We start from the raw sequence: 18,185 nt of genomic DNA, 5'->3' as shown, positions 1-18,185 counted from the left end.
TAGGAGCTAGCAATAAATAAATTACAAAGATTTGGATGTGCATATTTATTTGTTTCTCTTCAAGTTAATTAAGTATTTTAGGAAAAGTTGTCAGAGCGGCCACCAGCAAGAGTTGGTGGCCGTACTCTGAGGCCATCAAAAAATTTGTCTTGAGAACCCCTGCCCTAGGTAATCTGGCACTAGAAAGCCCTGACACCCTCATTTAAAGTTAGGTATTATGCGGCATGTGTTTAGCCAAATGATCCTCTGAAATCTTTTGATGTTTGCCCATTGAGACTGGGCTAGGAAAGGTAGCCGTGGTCTTCCAAAATCCATCGTTCTGTGGGGGGGGGGGGGGCAAGTTTTTATTCTTTTGTCAGACGCTGCAGTAAAATAGTGCCTAATCCTAATGTTATTTGCTAGAGTTCTATTGTGTATTTCTCCACCAATGAGCTAGATTTGTGTTAGTTTAGTAAAGAAAATTAGCAGATTTTTTAAGAATTACCATGCCACTCCTTGTCAGCAATTCAGGTACAGGTTCTGACCTGACTTTGCCAGGATTATAGTACTGTGGTAGTTGCAATTGCATTAAGAATTTAAGGTTTTATTCTGCAGAGTGTCTCACATTTCTTTAGTATGAAGGTATGATTATAACTAAGGTCCAAACTTGCCCATATCATTGCTTCCATAACCAGGATTCCTAGAATACCATTTTAAAGTAAATTCATAGCACAGGGTTTTCTTCATTGTTAAAGGCAAATTTGTGCACCAGTCTGAAGCTGTTGAATTGTAATGACATGACACAGAGACCCTTTCATCAACTATCTCTGTTGTTCAAGGGAACGTTTACTGAGATGGGAAAGAGAAAACCAAGAATTCAGATCCTCATGTAATTAACTACCCTTATTGGTGACTAAGACCATGAGCTCCTAACCTACCAGACAGTTAAGTTTTTTGTTTTTTTCCTTTGTAAGCATATTACATAACTACAAGAAAATTTAACAGGCCTATAAAGTTTGTTTTGTCAAATCAGACTGTAATCAAATAGTCTGATTCCTTTCTGTGGAATTTAAAAACTGCGTACATAATGGGCTGTAGAAATATCCCTCATCAATTCTCAAAGGTACTATAAATGATTAATATCTTTATACAGAGATAGCTCAAAAACAATACATCAGAATTAAGGTTGGCAAAAGCAGAGCTGCTGGAAAAAATGGTAACATTTGCTTATATTAAAAGTAGCCCATTTAAAAATCCCTTCACTACAATTTTAAGGCATTAGGTTTTTATATGTTAAAAATTCCAGAGACACACATGTAGATTTTTCCCTGTTCGTGTACTCTAGAGCGGGTCTGCAGACATCTCCGCAAAATAGCAGATGCTCCTGTGTTTTGAATCTTCAAATTAAACTCTTGTAGCAGGTTCCATGGTATAGACTAGAAACATGAAAAATATTTGAATTTCATACCTCCATAGGTGCTAAACATTAATTCTTCTTTGGCAATTGAATGACAGCTGCTCACAAAGATTAGTGAACATTTTAAGATGTAAAAGTACAATTCATGTTAATGATTAGATCAGGAAGTATGGCAATAAAACTTGCCACACATCCGCTGTGCATTTCATGTTCTTGTGCAGGCTAACGTCTCATATGGACCCATATATATCTGATGCATTTTAAAGGCTTCCTTCTGACAAAAGTGGCATGATGATGCAATATTTGCTGTCTCTAGCAGCTGCTAATCAATTAGCTCCTCTAAAGATAGTGCCTTTCCTCCTGACTTACTGAAAAGGCAGCCAATAGTGTCCAGAATGGTTTTTCTTCAATAATGCCACAGTAAGCTTTAAGATATTCTTTGCTGATGTTTGCCCAAGAACTTTTGACTTAAACAAAATATGAGAGTGAATTGTTTGGTTGCTAATTGAGATTGTCTGGTGAATATATATATTTAGTGGAGATAAACTGTAAATAAATGAATTGGCTTAAATACCCAAAAGCTGGTACAGAAAGGATGAGTGATTAAATGATCTAAAGAAGTTTGCCTTAAGAGAGTTTGGTAAAGGAAGAGGTTGATTACCTTTTGAAATTTTGGAGTATACTGCCATGTGTCTGGACAAAATAATGAGACAAACTAAAGACGGAACAGTAAATGGGTAGGGAATGTTATAGAAAGGCTATCAAAAGGGAGTATTAGTCTAGGGACCGATCTGTGTTCGTATGTTCATCTTGGTTCCATCAACTCCCTGGATATTGGGTGGTAGTGATGGGCAAATAGTCCATTAATCTGATACGTATAATAGTTGGATGTGGAGGGCCTAGTAAAGGGGAAATAGCTGTACTTCCAAAATTTGAAATTTCATAGAATCATAGAACTGTAAGGGACCTCATGAGGTTTTGTAGTCCAGTCCTGTCCTGCACTCAAGGCAGGACTAAGTATTATCTAGACCATTCCTGACAGGTGTTTGTCCAACCTGCTCTTTAAAATCTCCAATGATGGAGATTCCACAACCTCCCTAGGCAATTTATTCCAGTGCTTAACCATCCTGGCAGGAAGTTTTTCCTATTGTCCAACCTAAACCACCCTTGATGCAATTTAAGCCCATTGCTTCTTGTCCTATTCTCAGAGGTTAATGAAAACATTTTTTTCTTCCTCCTTCTTGTAACAACCTTTTATGTGCTTGGAAACTGGTAACATGTCCCCTCTCAGTCTTCTCTTCTCCAGACTAAACAAACCCAATTTTTTCAATCCTCCTTCATAGGTCATTATTTTCTAAACCTTTCATCATTTTTGTTTCTCTTACTGGACTTTTTCCAATTTGTCCATATCTTTCCCAAAATGTAGCACCCAAAACAGGACACAATACTCCACAGTTGAGGCCTAATCAGCGCAGAGTAGAGCGGAAGAATTACTTCTCGCCTTTTGCTTACAACACTCCTGCTAATACATCCCAGAATGATGTTTGCTTTTTTTGCAACAGGGTTACACTGTTGACTCTCACTTAGCTTGTGAGCCACTATGACCCCCAGATCCCTTTCTGCAGTACTCCTTCCCAGGCAGTCATTTCCTGTTTTGTATGTGTGCAACTAATTGGTATGTTTATATGTATCCAGAGCCGTCCCTTGGGTATGGCGAATCGGGGTGACCGCCCTGGGCCCCACGCTTTGATAAAAACATGAGGGGGACGGGGAGGTGAGGGGGCGGCGGCCTGGCGCGCCACTGCTACTCCTGGACCGCAGCTCCAGGGCAGCCTGGGACCAACTGCCTGGGACTGCCCGAGCAGCGGCTGGCCCCGGGGCCGCCCGAGCAGCGGCCGGTGCCCAGCTGCTCCATGCTTCCATGAAAGATTTGCAGCCTTAATTATTATCCTAAGTAATTTGATATCATGCATGTAAAACTGGCCCATGTTTAAAATATCGAATTTATCTTTATTTTTGGTTGTCTTTTGAATAGCCTTGGTGCAGCTTGTGGATTAATGAACGATGGCACCACTAGGTTTACCTGCAAAGGAAAACAGATTCACCAATTTGCTAGTACAAGCACCTTCACTGAATATACAGTGGTGCACGAGACATCAGTTGCCAAAATTGATGCAGTTGCTCCTCCGGAAAAAGTGTGTCTGATCGGCTGTGGATTTTCCACTGGTTATGGAAAAGGCGAGCAGCAGGCAGGTGGGAGAGAGGTGAAGAGGCGAGCAGGCGGGTGAGGTGAGGAGGCGAGTGGCAGCCACCGGCAGAGCCCTACCAGCAGCTCCCTCTCAGCGCCTCCTGCTTGCCGTGGATCAGATGTTTCGCAGCGTCAGGAGGCGATGGGGGCGGGGAAGGGAGAAAAGCGAGGGTGCAGCACACTCGGGGGGGTGGGGGTGGAATTTGGCAGGAAAGAGGCAGGGTGGGAAGAGGTGGGGCTGGTATGAAATGGGGGGGAAGAAGCAGGGTGGGGTGGGGCCTTGGGGGAAGGGGTGGAGTGGGGGCAGGGCCTGTGCGGCGCTGGGGGGAGCACCCCTGGGAGCATCCAATGAAGTGAGCTGTAGCTCACGAAAGCTTACGCTCAAATAAATTTGTTAGTCTCTAAGGTGCCACAAGTACTCCTTTTCTTTTTGCGAATACAGACTAACACAGCTGCTACTCTGAAACCTGGCAGATTAGAAACTCAGTGCCTATGTCCCAGGCCCCGCACCCCCGCCAGGGACAGCCCTGTATGTATGCATGGTATATTATCCAACTCTGATTACCATCTGTCCCAGAGCTTCAGAGAATGTCCAAAAGGCCTGTTGCCCCCATCTATTCTTGGGCTGCAAAAATGGTGGTACAGTTGATATTATTATAATATTTATAAAATACCAACGTCGTACTAGGTTCTGTACATTCTATAGGTATGAAGACCAGGTTCCTGCCACAAAGAATTTACAGATTATACACAAAGAAATAATGCAAGAAGGAGATGAGGATGGGACAGAAATCAATGTGTTTTGAGCACTGAACTTCTGCACATGTCTTGTGAGCCTTACTGTTTTTTAAAAAGAAGAGTTTACAGCATCTGGCTTGCTAACTCCTTAATGAGGAGAGACTAGAAGCTTATGTAGGAAGTGCTTGAAGCAGGGACTGGAGGGAAGAAATCATTTTGGGTTAGGGAGAATGGGTTTCAAATGTAGTGGACTGCATGGGAGAAGGCAGGGAGAATCAAAGAGCTGGTAAACTCACCCACGTGCAAATTCTCCTCCTGTGCTCTTCTGGGGAGTTGTTTAGCTGTCTGCATCCCCATGTTGCAGCAGCAGGACTAGATATGGGACAGAGACTCAAGACACAAGGGTAACAGTCAATGAATTCTTCATTTCCTGTTAATGCAGGTCTTTTGTATGGAGTTAAAAAAGAACCTATAAGGCCTATTTAATTTAGCACCTCTAAGCCCCCATACCAGTAGTTCTCAACCTTTTCCATACCATGACTCATGTTACAACAGAATGTAGTGGTTGCGTTTTGGAGTTAAACAGTTTTGGGAGGGAATTAATAACGAGCTTCATCTGATGACAAAATGCGGCTTCCTGGATATCCCTTGTGTATTTAGAGGTCCAGTAAAGAGTTTTCATTTTTAACAAAACAACAAATTAATTTTTTTTATTGTTAGCAGCTAGACTTTATATTGCCCATTATTGGATATGTGACTCCTCCTCTGGAATTTTGGTATAGTAAAATATGGACTGTCTTTGTAATGGAAAAGCTTTCACACCATGTATGTCCACAAGAGAAGAGACACAAAGAGGATAGATATTTAGAAATGTGGTCACCCTTCCTAGTGTACTCAGAGGAGGAGGGCTCGCCAGCCAGAATCTTTAGCCGGATTCTTTACTTGTTTAGCATCAATATTCAATGTGTGATGTATGTTAATGTTCTATTGTAACTTTGCCTTAATAAAAAGGTTTTTGAAAAAAAGTTTCATGATCCCCCTACTACCTATTGGTAAATTAAATTCACGCTCCACGCTAACAGTACTTCATTTTCCCCCTCCCTCCGCCCCGTGAGAAAGGGGAAATGTGGTAGATTATGAACAGACAACAAAGCTTTGTCACATACATGTATCCAGCACATCCACAGCAGCTGATAGATACCATCTGTTTGAATTTCCTAATGTTTTTTGTGTTGGAATTCCCAGTCAGAACTTGGTACTAATCTATTTTGCAGTGAATTTTGAGTCTTGGAGAGCAAAAACATTTAGGTACTTACTAGCTACTCCGTTTGTTTGAAATGGTTGTGGTGAGAACTCAAGTCTGCACTGTACTCTTCCTGCACGTGTATTTGTGTAATAACTGTACCCGCTACAATCTTTTACTTCTGTGCTCTTCGGTGTTCTCTATCTGCTTGACTGAAATTTTCATAACTGCTCTGCTCTATTTCTAGGCGACAAAGTCATCCCGCTCTTTGTTCCACAGTGTGGAGAGTGTAGCTCTTGCGTAAGCTCCAAGGGCAATCTGTGCACTAAAAATGAGTGAGTTTCGTTGATTATTATTATTATTAAGGCTATGATTTAGTCACGGGTATTTTTTAGTACAAGTCATGGATAGGTCACGGGCAATAAACAAAAAGTCACGCCCCTGACCTGTCCGTGACTTGTACTAAAAATACCCGTGACTAAATCTTAGGTGCTGGCTGGGGCACTCCCGCAGGTGTTGCTGCTCCTGGGGCAGGGGTGGGGGGGGAGGTGCTTTGGGACTCTGCTGCTGCTGGGGGGTAGGAGATGGGGGGGAAGCTCCGGGACCATGCTGCTGCTTTTGGGGGTAAGGAGCGGCCTGGGGCCCCACTGCCGCTGCTGCTCCAGGCGGGGGGGTGGCCTGGGGCCCCACCAACACTGTTGGGGGGCGGTGGCCTGGCACGCCACTGCTGCTCCTGGACCGCAGCTCCGGGGCAGCCTGGGACCAGCTGCCTGGGGCCGCCCGAGCAGCGGCCGGTGCCCAGCTGCTCCATGCTTCCATGAAAGGTTTGCAGCCTTATTATCCTAAGTAATTTGATATCATGCATGTAAAACTGGCCCATGTTTAAAATATCGAATTTATCTTTATTTTTGGTTGTCTTTTGAATAGCCTTGGTGCAGCTTGTGGATTAATGAACGATGGCACCACTAGGTTTACCTGCAAAGGAAAACAGATTCACCAATTTGCTAGTACAAGCACCTTCACTGAATATACAGTGGTGCACGAGACATCAGTTGCCAAAATTGATGCAGTTGCTCCTCCGGAAAAAGTGTGTCTGATCGGCTGTGGATTTTCCACTGGTTATGGGGCTGCCCTCAATAGTGCCAAGGTGAGGATTAGCATGTGTGTTTAAAGGACAAACTCTGTTGTTGGGATAGTGCTGATTATTTGTGTAGTCCAGTAAAGAGGGCATCAGCCTGAGAGTCAGGAGAACTGGCTTTGCGGCTGACATGCTGTTTAGCACTTTGAGTTCTACAGAGGAAAAGCTATATACAAAAGCCAAGTATTATTATCACATGTAGGGTTTTCTCTGTTAGTTTGTTAGTTTTTATTTATCTATCTATCTTATGGCTCATTTTTAGGAGTAAATAATCTTGCATTTTCTGAATTACAAAAAGGTTTCCTTTAATTTATATTAAATAAATAAAGGCCTTCTATGAAATCATTGCTTCCCTGTAAGCACGGAGTTCTTCGGGGCTTGACAGTTTTCTGTGGCAACAGCTTTCATGCTGCAAAATTGGCCCAGTTAAGGTTTCTTTTTTGGCTATATTTAATGAAAACTAGAGAGAGGCTCCAACCAAAGCCATGGATGTGAAGAGCTCCAAAGTTTACATGGAGGGTTATGAATCCAAATCCACATGAGTATCTGATTTTACAGCTAGCCTCATCTCTCGAATAGGCTGAGCCCAAAGAAACCTATTCTCCAACACATGCTTTGGTAGGTTTTATCCAGTTGTAATCCAGTAATGGGAACCTTTACTTTGAATAGCAAAAATGCTTTCATCTAATTGACAAGTGTTGTATCCAATACAAGCAGAGCCTAAAATGAAAAGATTTACAAGATAACTCATGCAGTGGAATCACTATATATCACCTGGATTTTAAGAGACTCTGATGGTTTTATGATTACGCAGGTGGAACCTGGTTCTACCTGTGCCATCTTTGGTCTGGGAGGAGTTGGCCTCTCCGTTGTCATGGGCTGTAAAGCCGCTGGTGCTTCCCGGATCATTGGGGTTGACATCAACAAGGGCAAATTTGCCAAGGCTAAAGAGTTAGGAGCCACCGAATGCATCAACCCTCAAGACTTCACAAAGCCCATTGAAGATGTGCTGATGGAGCTGACTGGTGGTAATGGTGTGGACTATTCCTTTGAAGTCATTGGACGCACTGATACCATGGTATGTGACCAAAAGATGTAAGATGATGATGTAGTGCAAAATTAAGCAGCTTTGAGTGGTTTATCTAGTGTCCTACGCTGGCCATATTCAGCTAGGAGGCAGTTTATGGTATGTAACTCCATTGATCTCTACTGAAATTAATAGAGTTACACTAATATAAAACTGGTATAACTGAGTGGAGGATTGCATTCTTTCCCAAGGCAGCAGCATTGGGGTTCACCCCCAATCCAGCAACTTTTGTCCCTCCTCAACTCAAGATGGCAGATGGACGGATACGGGCCACAATATTTATTTTCAGAGTAACAGCCGTGTTAGTCTGTATTCGCAAAAAGAAAAGGAGTACTTGTGGCACCTTAGAGACTAACCAATTTATTTGAGCATAAGCTTTCGTGAGCTACAGCTCACTTCATGCTCAAATAAATTGGTTAGTCTCTAAGGTGCCACAAGTACTCCTTTTCTTTTTGCGAATATTTATTTTACTTCTCATTGGGAATGTCCACTTAAGATGATTTCATTGTCTTAAATCAGACAGCTGCCCTGGCATCCTGCCACCAGAACTACGGAATGAGTGTGATTGTAGGAGTGCCTCCGACAGCATCACAGATCTCCTACAATCCTATGCTGCTCTTCACTGGCCGCACCTGGAAGGGGTCTGTTTTTGGAGGTATTGACATGAGAACAACTGGCTAAACTCTTTTGTGTGCTTGTGAAATTCACAGATTCTGAGCACTGTTCTGCTGATCAGGGACATTGTTACAACACTAAGCAGTTATGTAATGGTCACAGGATGAAAAATATGAAGGATCCCAGAGCCCCAGGAGATGATGGGGGTACCAGTTACTGTCATGGTAAAGCTTGCTTCATTCAGCCTAATTTAGGCCTCCCCCCAAGAACCTATTTGGAGTGACCCAGGTTAAAATGAATATGTGAGAATGTGGGGCTGCTGATGTATTACTATAGCTCTTTGGCAACCTGCTCTGTAAGGAATCACTTCCATTTTAAGATATTAACTTTTTGTTTGCACATGGCATTCCATGAGTAAATGTACATTGACAAGTCCCAACGAAGTCTCGATTAATGCACTCCTCTGATTATTTCAGTGGCAGTACGTTGATAGATAATGTACAATCTTCTGTCTTTCAGGCTGGAAGAGCAAAGATTCTGTCCCTAAACTAGTTGCAGACTATATGGGGAAAAAATTCAACCTGGATGCCTTAATAACCCACACTTTGCCTTTCGATAAAATCAATGAAGGATTTGAACTACTGCGGGCAGGGAAGAGGTGACTTATTTATTTATTCATCTTGTAAACACCATTTCCATGAAAGGTAGCAGCACTGAACTGTAAAGTCAAAAGACAAGACAAAGTTAGTCAAAGTGTGAATTTTGACAGGCATTTTCAGAAAGAGGTAAGGTTCAGCTGAGCAGTTATTAAATTGTTTTTTATAGGACAACCCTGTTGTTGTTAAATGCTGACATATCTTAATTGGTGAGCAGTGAAACAGCTAGAGACTGAAGAACAATTGAGAGGTCTGTCCCAGGGGGATGTGCCCCACAGTTTGGGAGAGCATGTAGTGTAGAACCAGCGGAAACTGGATTTCAGTAGTCTAGCTGAATGTTTACATGGTAGGATAATATACATTTCGGACACGAAAGCAAGAGGACTGCATCTCAGGATTCCATTCGGGAGGTCTACAATAATGACAGAACAGTTCCCCTTAAAGGAAGCAACATATTCAGAATAAGGTTCCAAACATCAGTCATTAACCTGACTTTTTCTATTTCAGTATCCGCACCGTCCTACTAATAGCTGAGTAATAGACGGAGTCCCACAATCTTTCCAAGTTTATTCAAATATGAATGCCAACAACCACATGAGCCCAGAGCTTTGGAAATTAATTAAAGCAGTTAAACTAAAATTTGCATCTCATCTTTTAGCATTATTACAAGGGAAAACATAGCCTTAACTGATGAAGTCCTTGATCTGTATCACCTACAAATGGGATTGGCAGAAGCAACTGTTAGGTTTTAATGCTCTAGAATTACATAAATCTAGCTAAACGGAGTTAAAAACATAACTTTTCCTAACTGAGCATTCAAAATTTAAAAAAAAAAACAAACAAAAAACAACACACTAGAGAGTGTGACTTTTACTTTCTAATAGGCTCAACCACTTACCACGTTTCCAAACCAGCTTGAGGTGACAGGTAAAATAACCAAGAAGCCATTTCAGACAAGAACAAAACCAAAAAAATTTTGAACTCTCCCTCTATAAAAGCAACATGGAGCCAGGGGGCCAGATTTTTTAGGTTACTAATAAGCTTTCATGAAGTGAGCTGTAGCTCACAAATACAGACCAACACAGCTGCTACTCTGAAACCCATTATGCAGGTTCCTAAAGGCACATGCATTGTTGTGGGTAAAGAATGTCTGTACATGTGTCTCTGAAGTAAAACAGTGCAGCACAAAGAAAGAGCCTCTCCACCCCGGCAAGGATACCTGGAAGAAACTGGAACAAGAATCCGATTATTGATCAGTGAAAGGCAGGAGCAGCAGTCTTAAATACAGTATAGCCACCAGAATGCAGTTGCTTGACTAGTGCAGTAAGACACATGCATACAGGTCAGATAGGTCAGAAACGGCAGCACCCCCTTCACTCCATCCTCTATCTATCTATAAATACCCCACAAGCTAGCTCTGCTCTACTTGGGGTAACTCCGCCCAGAGGAGACTCCGCCGCCAGTGCAGCCTCGCCCGGCGCTAGCATGCCGGGGCGCGCGGGGGAGGGGGGGGGGAGCGAACGGTACCGTCTCTGACCGTTATCAAAGACCCGGGGGCTCTCCGAGGCCCGGCAGCCGGGCACGCGCCGCTCCAGCCGCTTCCCTGCTCCGGACGCTCGGAGCAGCCGCCGCCGCCGCCGCTCTCCCGCGCGGGGTCCGCTTCCTGCCCCGCCCGCGTCTCCTCCCCATTGGCTGGGAAGGCGCCCAATGGGACGCTGTACCCCAATGCAAATGCGCATGCGCCGGCCGCACCAGCTGCGTGCCGAGACCGCGGGTCACGGAGCCGAGCGCTGCGCGGACCCAGAACCAAAAAGAGAACGGCGCCTGCGCCCCCGCCCCCGCCCGCCAAAGAAAGCGGACGGTGACCTGAGCGAGAAAGCAGCGCGCAGCCGCAGAGGGGGCAGAGGCCAGCAACAAGCCAGCCTCTGTCACCAAGGCGGAGAAGGGTAACGTGCCGGGTGCGCGTGGCACAGAAGACAAGGGGGAGGGTGCTTTATTACACCCCCAGAGCAGGGGACCAGCACCTGCCCCCTCCCCTTCCCCTGGGTCAGGAGGCGCCTGACCACCCCCCCCCGCTCTTAGCATGAGGAAGTCTTGCTGCGGAGCCCCTCCCTGACACCCACCCCCAAGCCTCTAGTTACACGCAAGATTAGGTACACCCACCCACTCCAGGGCCCCTGAACACTTTCCCAAATAAACAGTACATACTGGCTTGTAAGAGTCAACTCGGGACCAGCACTTGGCTTAACCACAGGCGCCGAGCTGACAGAACAGGAGAATACATTTCTTAACAAAGAACAGAGTTTGGAAACAAGGCATTACCGAAACCACCAAAATCATAACACACTTTCTAGACACAAACTAGCAGGTTAACCTCCTGGCTGAAGACGTTTCTCTCACCCAAAGTCTGCTGCAGCATTTTCAAGCGAGGCTGCCTGCAACCCACGCTGTCTATTCGCTTGCCAGGTGCAGGGGTGCCTTCCTTGCCTTCTATATATACCCCCGACATTCACTGGCTTTACTCCAAGGCAGGATTATCCCCTAGGGCTTGTTTTCACCTGTGTGCTCCTTTTCTGTAGAGTTCACGTCTCTTTATTACATAGACTTTGTATGTAAACAGGCATGCATTCTGTTATTTTACAATGCTACATTTACATCCCAACAGAGACGTACACCTTTCAGAGTTTAAACACATTTTTTCAGTATATATATATATATACACACACACACACACAACTCCTGACATAGTATCTATATAACATTTCACCACAATATTAATGACTAGTGTGTCCCCAGCATTCAGGTGAGAACTTATCTGAGATGCTTTGGGAGAACAGGAATGTTCATAGCAAACTCAGGAGGTTTCTGTAACCCCTCTGCACCCCCCTTGCCAGTTGCCATGAACATATTCTTGTGTCACAGACACCAGACCAGTGGCAATGAGTCAATGTGGGGATTTGTGGCTAGCCACCGAGCCCTTTCTTCACCCATCAAACAAGTAACTCCCTGGTCCCAGGAGGTGGGATGCGGTAGCCCTGGGATGGCTCTGTGTTGTAACCAGAAGGCAGGCCGAACTGAACGCCCAGGCAATGCAAAGGAGGTAAGCTACATGTCGCGATAGAACTGCTTGGCCTGTGACATAAGCAGATAGGTCACTTGTCAAAAATCCAAATACATTTCTATTTTGCCCTGGTACGAATTACAGAGGTACCTTCTGGAGTCAGTACCTAGAATGCTAGTATCCAAAACAAGGAGAATGAAAGGTACAGAACAAGTTACTCCTGAAGGCATTCTGCACCAAAAGAATAAAAATTCTGTACACAATATTTTAAAATTCTGCTCAATTCTGCAAATTTTATTTGTCAAATGTGGAGACTCCAACATGGCATTGGGGAGCACAGGCCACTGGCTTCATAGAGGTGGGAGATCACTGTGCAGCTCCCCCCGGGACTCAGTGGTGAGGCTGCACCCAATCCTGACACAGTGCAAGGACAGGGCCTGGCCCAGAAACAGCCCAGGGCCCTACCCCACCTTGCTAGGTGCACCAGCTGTGGGCAGACAGGCTCAGCAAGGCAGGATCTAAGTCTAGAGGGACTTAGTGGGGGGGGGGAATCCAGGTGTGCGTTGAGAGGGTTCTAGGTGGGGTAATCTGGGTACAGGCGGCTCAGTGGGGGATCCGGCTGCTGTGGGGGGGAGGGGTTGCGGACCTGGATGCACAGGGACTTGCTGGAGGGTTCTGGGTGCAATGGTAATGGGACTCTGGGGCATGGGGGGGGTGTCCAAGTGAACATGGTTGGGGCTCAGCGGAAGGGGGGGTCTGATAGAGCTCGGAAGGGGGGTGGGGGGATCTGAGTGTGGGGGGGATCAGTGGAGGGGTGCAGATGCTGGGTAAGTGGGGCTCGTGAGGGGGGTTCTGTGTGCGGGGGGAGTGAGGCTTGGCAGGAGGGTGTGGGTATGAGAGGGTCTGGATACACAGGGTTGGGCAGATGGGGGAGCAGCTCCCTCTACAGTGATCTCTCCCCCTGCAGCTGAAGAGCAATGGGTGCAGGAAGTGGGGGGAGGTGTGTGGGGGGGGAAATGTGCGTGCGGCACTTCCTGCAGTTGGAGGAGAAATCTGGGGGTGGGTCTCACATGACCCCAGATACCGTGCAGGGGAAGAGGAAGTCCCATGCTCCCCAGCCCAGATGGGACTAGCAGCTGAGCCCGGCACATGGTAGGAGCTATCAGCCAGGTCTTCCCCAGTCCTGCCCCCTGCCCCACAGTGATTTACCTCTCTGCCGGGGAACATACTGCTGGGGAAGGTTGCATGACCGCTCTTGTGGCTTCCTTATCAAAGAGTCATTTTTCTGTGGGGAAGCAAAGAAATTTGTGAGGGACATAAATTCTGTGCACATGCAGTGGTGCAGAATTCCCCCAGGAGTAACAAGTGGAAGAATTGGAACCAACGGATGGGCTGGATTTTAGTGACGTGAAGAGTTTTATAACGTGTAAAATCATCCTAGAAATACACAACCTCCCCTGCAACGTGGGGTGCCTCACAATTGTTGCTGTGGCTCCCAAGCAGGGCCACTCACAAACAGCCAAACAACTTGCAGGTCACACCCTGAACGTCTTTGTATCGCCACGGCCCTGGTCCAGCAATTCTGACCCCGGCGGCCTGTTAGCAAACACTGGCCACTCTCTGCCTTCCGGCAGCCTCCATTACTATGTGCGTGGTGATCCCGACGCACTCCTGGTCTTCCTCACAGAAATGTCTATCCTGTACTGTCCAAATATATTCAGTCCATTGCCTCTGTGCGGGCATCGAGCTACACCTTAAATGGAGTTCCCCACAAAATTCACAGCGCTGGATGAATTGTGATTAAAGAACAAAAGAAGTTTATTTAACTACAACAAGAGATTTTTTAAAAAGTACAAGTTATAGTCAGAAATGGTTACAAGACAAACATAAAACGCTTCCTAGTTCTCAACTTAAACTAGACATGGTTCAAGATGAAATTCTTACCACAGATTTTCCATAGCATTGCTGACCAAATTACAGAGCAGGATCTGCTCCCGACATCCAATGGCTGTTTTCTTTTTGTCAGGTTAGGTGAAAGAGAGAGATGGACCAGAAGAGATAACTTGGGATGTTTTTGCCCATTTTACAGCTCAGTCACACTTTGGAAATCATGTTCCTGAGCGTGACCCCTGGTTAAAATCTCTTTCCAGCTGAGAGCAAGGAGACACAGAGTTTGGTGGGAGAAAGGTTTCATTCTGTTGTTTGCTAACATCAGATCTGTGTGTTCCTGCCCTGCTTCCTTGTCAAAGAATGACCGCTTGATCAGGGCTGAATTAACTCTCCTGTGGGCCCGGGGCTATTAGATTTTGTGGGGCCGGCCACCCTGGGACATCGGCCTTAAATGGTTGGTACATTCGCTGCTGAAGTAAACCCGGTCTTTGCTCCTCCTCACCCCCTTGCCCTTAAATAAGGGCCGCCCTCTCCTCTGGCGTGCGACACCGCTTTGCCTGGAAAGAGATATGCCTTGGTCTCGGTGTCTCTCTTCATGCAGAATTATTTCTGTGAATTAAAAAACGCCCCCAAAACTATGGAAATGCCAACAGGGTTCTGAACACGTCATGACAATTCAGCAAAGCGCCCGGGTCCCTGAACGGCTCGTGGAGAGACCCGGCTATACGGCAGTGGGTGGTGCTCCGATTAGAGCCCCGTGAAACTAGAATGACCCAATGGGGAGAGATGGGGTGGGGGATATCCAGTCTGAAGTGGCATCAGTGGGGTTACACAGAAGGAATCAAAAGCAGAATCCAGCCCAGAGGTAAACAGCTGCTGGGCTTTCTGAGGGAGCGACGTCTCTCTGCACCCTTGAATCCTTTCTGGTCTAATGACTCCAGCAGTAATGCCATCCAGGCGGGCTGTGCTCGTCTGGTGATGTGACTCCTACTCCCTGGGAACGTAGAGTGCTGATCTGAGAGCAGCAATGAGAGAGAAAGCGCTGAGGAGGGGGAGGGCAGCAACAGCCAGGAGCCAGCACAGCTGGGCCGCTTGGGATCATTGTTGTGTGGGCTACGGTAGCGGCGACCAAAATCAGGGCCCGCATATGGCATGGGCATGATTAGCAGTATTATGGTAGCACACAGAAGCCCAAAACCAAGGAGGAGACCCTATGACGTGCCCATTATCAGTAGTACATTACAGTAGCACCTTGGCGGAGAGGCGGGCCGGTATGAAGCGCACATTAGCAGCAGCACTACAATAGCGCCCAGGCTCCCCGTTTTTTATAGTGCCTGGGGGGAACCCCCTGGTATGGGAGCACCTGTCCCAGAACAAAGTGCACATTATCCAGGGACATGCACAGAAATTTAACTTTGACCCCTTTTGTTGGGGCACTGTGTGGCCCCCAGCCCACCGCTCTGGCAGGAGCATGCTCTTCCCCCCACCCTGGGTCCAACAGGAGCTCGCTCTCCCCACCACTGCAACCCCAGGAAGAGTTCAGTGTCCCCGACAATTATAGGGAGGGGGCATGCCTCTGCTTGTCCCCCCCCTTTGCATGCCCCGACATCATCATACCACCTGGGAGGTGCCCCAGTATGAAGTAGACATTGTCAGCAACATTACAGTAACTGTCTCCCCTTTTTATAGCGCACACTGTCAGCAGCATTATGGGAGCGCCAGGGGTCGGCAGGGAATTATGAGGATTATAATCATGATCAGCAACATTATGGTAACTCCTTTGGCCTCTGTGGTTTGCTGTTACTCGGGACTGTGCTGAAATATTTCCATCTGGCACAATCCGAGTTACTCATGGAGAACACACAGAGTCCTGTTCCTCGAGGGAATCAAACCACCCAGGCCCTTTCCTTGCTCCGAAACCCAAGCCCGCTTCTCCAGCCAGCCCCATGTCCAAAAGAGCTGTTTCTCTGCTTCCTTCCAGGGGCCTGGCTTCCTTTACTGTCTATTAACTTTCTGCCCAGAACACAGCCGATCCCTCAGCCCCTGCATCCACAAGTGGTCCCAGAGACACCCCTCAGCTTCTGATCGGCTGTGCTATGTGGCCCAGTGTCTCCGGTGGTGGCTTCCCATTGCTCACAGCTATCTCTACACAAAGGGGCATTTAATTGCCCCTTCCGCTTAGCTGGAAAGAAAAGCTCTTCACACACTCAGGTCTGCGATTGTCTATAGATCAAAGAGCCATTATCACCTTCCAGCATAACAACAGTTAATACAGACATATTCTGGGGTGGGTATGAATCCTCATACTTCTGGGGTGGGGTGCAGGAGCTGTTTATACAGGGATCCCCCCCCTTGCCCAGTGCTGAGATGCAGCCACCTCTGGGGTAGGGTGCGAGGGCTGTTTACATGGGGATCCCCGTGGGCACTCTGGTTTATAATTTAACCCTTTGGGGACTGCACAGAAGGCAAAGTAAGAGGAGTTTAACCACAGTAACTTTTACCCTCACCGCACACAAGAGTCACAGATATTCAGATAAAACAAGCAAAGCCCATATGGCTCCCCCACCTCCTCCCTGTCTCTGCTCACCCCTTCTTGAGAGTCCACAGGGGCGTCCTCCTCCCGGCATTGTCAGGTGATGCTCAGCTGACGTACCAGGCCATGTATTTCCAGGAGCTATTGAGACATTTCAATGCTGTGGACCAGGCCTCATCTGGAATCCTAGGTCCAATTCGTGGCCCCAAATAGGAATCCTAACTAAAACAGAGCAGGACACCTACAATGCTCAGGGAAACAGCCCGCGACTCTTCCGAGAGGAGACTGCAAGAGTTTGGCTTGTTTGCCCTAAAACCAGGGATGTGGTTGCTCCCTGTAAGTACACCAGGGAAGGGAAAGAGCGAGTGAAGCTACAGGACAATGTTGTCCCAAAAGCCAATAGGGATAAACTCACCAGGAATCAGCTGAGGCTGGAAATGAGAAGACTGTTCCCACCCACCAGCGGGGGCGGGTCTGGAAAACCCCAAACTAGCTGCAAGCTGGAGCAGTTTCTGAAGGGGATTCTCTGTCACAGCCCTCCCCATAAGAGAGAGCCCGGCCTAGATCCGGCCCTTAAATAAACTTCCTGACCCTGCTTTACCCACTGATCAGCTACAGATCCCTGTCCACCTGGAGATCAGCCTGGCTCCTCCTCCTACCAAGGCGTCCACAGCTGATGATGACTGGTGTCAGCCCTTACAATGAGCTGCCCTGGGTCTCTGCTGACAGCTCAAGGGTCTCGTAGATCCCAAAGCTGGAAGGGATCCCTGTGATCATCTCATCTGTCCCCCTGTCTGACCCAAGCCCTGATTTAATCCCTGCTTGACCCAGAGCATATCTCTTAGGAAAACATTCCAGCTTGATTTAAACCTGGCCAGAGCTGGATAATGCACCGCACCTCATGGTGGGGAAATGTAACGCAGGATGCTCACGTTCTGTCCCCAGCACGGGGAGAGTATTGGGGTCTAGTGGGGGGCTAGATACCAGGACTCCCAGGCCGTGAACGGAGGCAGAGAGGGAAGAGGGGCTCTAGCACAGCCCAGGCTGTTCTCTCCCCTTAGTGTCCTGGGATCTGCCAGTCAAAAGGACCCATGTCCCAGCCACCTACTCAGCAAGCAGCCAGATCGCTGTTCTCCTGTACCCTCCCTGCCTAGGCACTGACCCACAAGGCCCAATCCTGCTTGCCTGAGGCTCTCCCTCCTCTAGCACTCTCCTGCCCTGATCCTGTTCTTGCTCAGGGGGCACCTTGCCCGGGCCGCCTTCAAGGTCTGTGCCTTCAATGTGCACAGCTTTGGAGAGGCCAAGTGGCCAATGCACGGGTGATAAGTATGTAACCCTTCTGCCCGTCAGAGTTGGCAGCAACAAGGGCCGGGTTCAATATCTAGGGGATCCATTCCAATAACACAATGCAAACCGGCTCGAGCCCCCACCCAGTGACCTGGGACAAATATATACCACCCCCGCTGGGTGCCTCCAAGAGGCAATACTTCCCCTCTCGCAAGCACAGAGTCTGAGTGTAGCAAAAGCCTTTTAATAACAGAGAGAAACAATGTGGCATTATGTTGGGGAAACACCACCAA

The 18,185-nt window shown here is 47.1% G+C and overlaps 1 protein-coding gene across 1 annotated transcript in view; it reads left to right on the top strand.

The window, feature by feature from the left end:
* LOC140910257 (alcohol dehydrogenase 1-like) overlaps positions 1 to 9,760 on the top strand; it is a 31,317-nt gene extending 21,557 nt beyond the window's left edge. Inside the window, exons 4-9 of the mRNA XM_073340773.1 lie at positions 5,873 to 5,960; positions 6,553 to 6,772; positions 7,578 to 7,841; positions 8,370 to 8,505; positions 8,985 to 9,123; positions 9,629 to 9,760. Of these exons, the coding sequence (XP_073196874.1) occupies positions 5,873 to 5,960; positions 6,553 to 6,772; positions 7,578 to 7,841; positions 8,370 to 8,505; positions 8,985 to 9,123; positions 9,629 to 9,659 (878 nt within the window). The 3' untranslated portion in view covers positions 9,660 to 9,760. The remainder of the gene's footprint in view (positions 1 to 5,872; positions 5,961 to 6,552; positions 6,773 to 7,577; positions 7,842 to 8,369; positions 8,506 to 8,984; positions 9,124 to 9,628) is intronic.
* The last annotated feature ends 8,425 nt before the right edge of the window (positions 9,761 to 18,185 follow it).

This window comes from Lepidochelys kempii, chromosome 4 (assembly GCF_965140265.1).
Source record: "Lepidochelys kempii isolate rLepKem1 chromosome 4, rLepKem1.hap2, whole genome shotgun sequence".
Taxonomy (NCBI): domain Eukaryota; kingdom Metazoa; phylum Chordata; order Testudines; family Cheloniidae; genus Lepidochelys; species Lepidochelys kempii.
The sequence above is the reverse complement of the archived record's forward strand: the minus strand, read 5'-3'. Positions and strand labels throughout refer to the sequence as shown.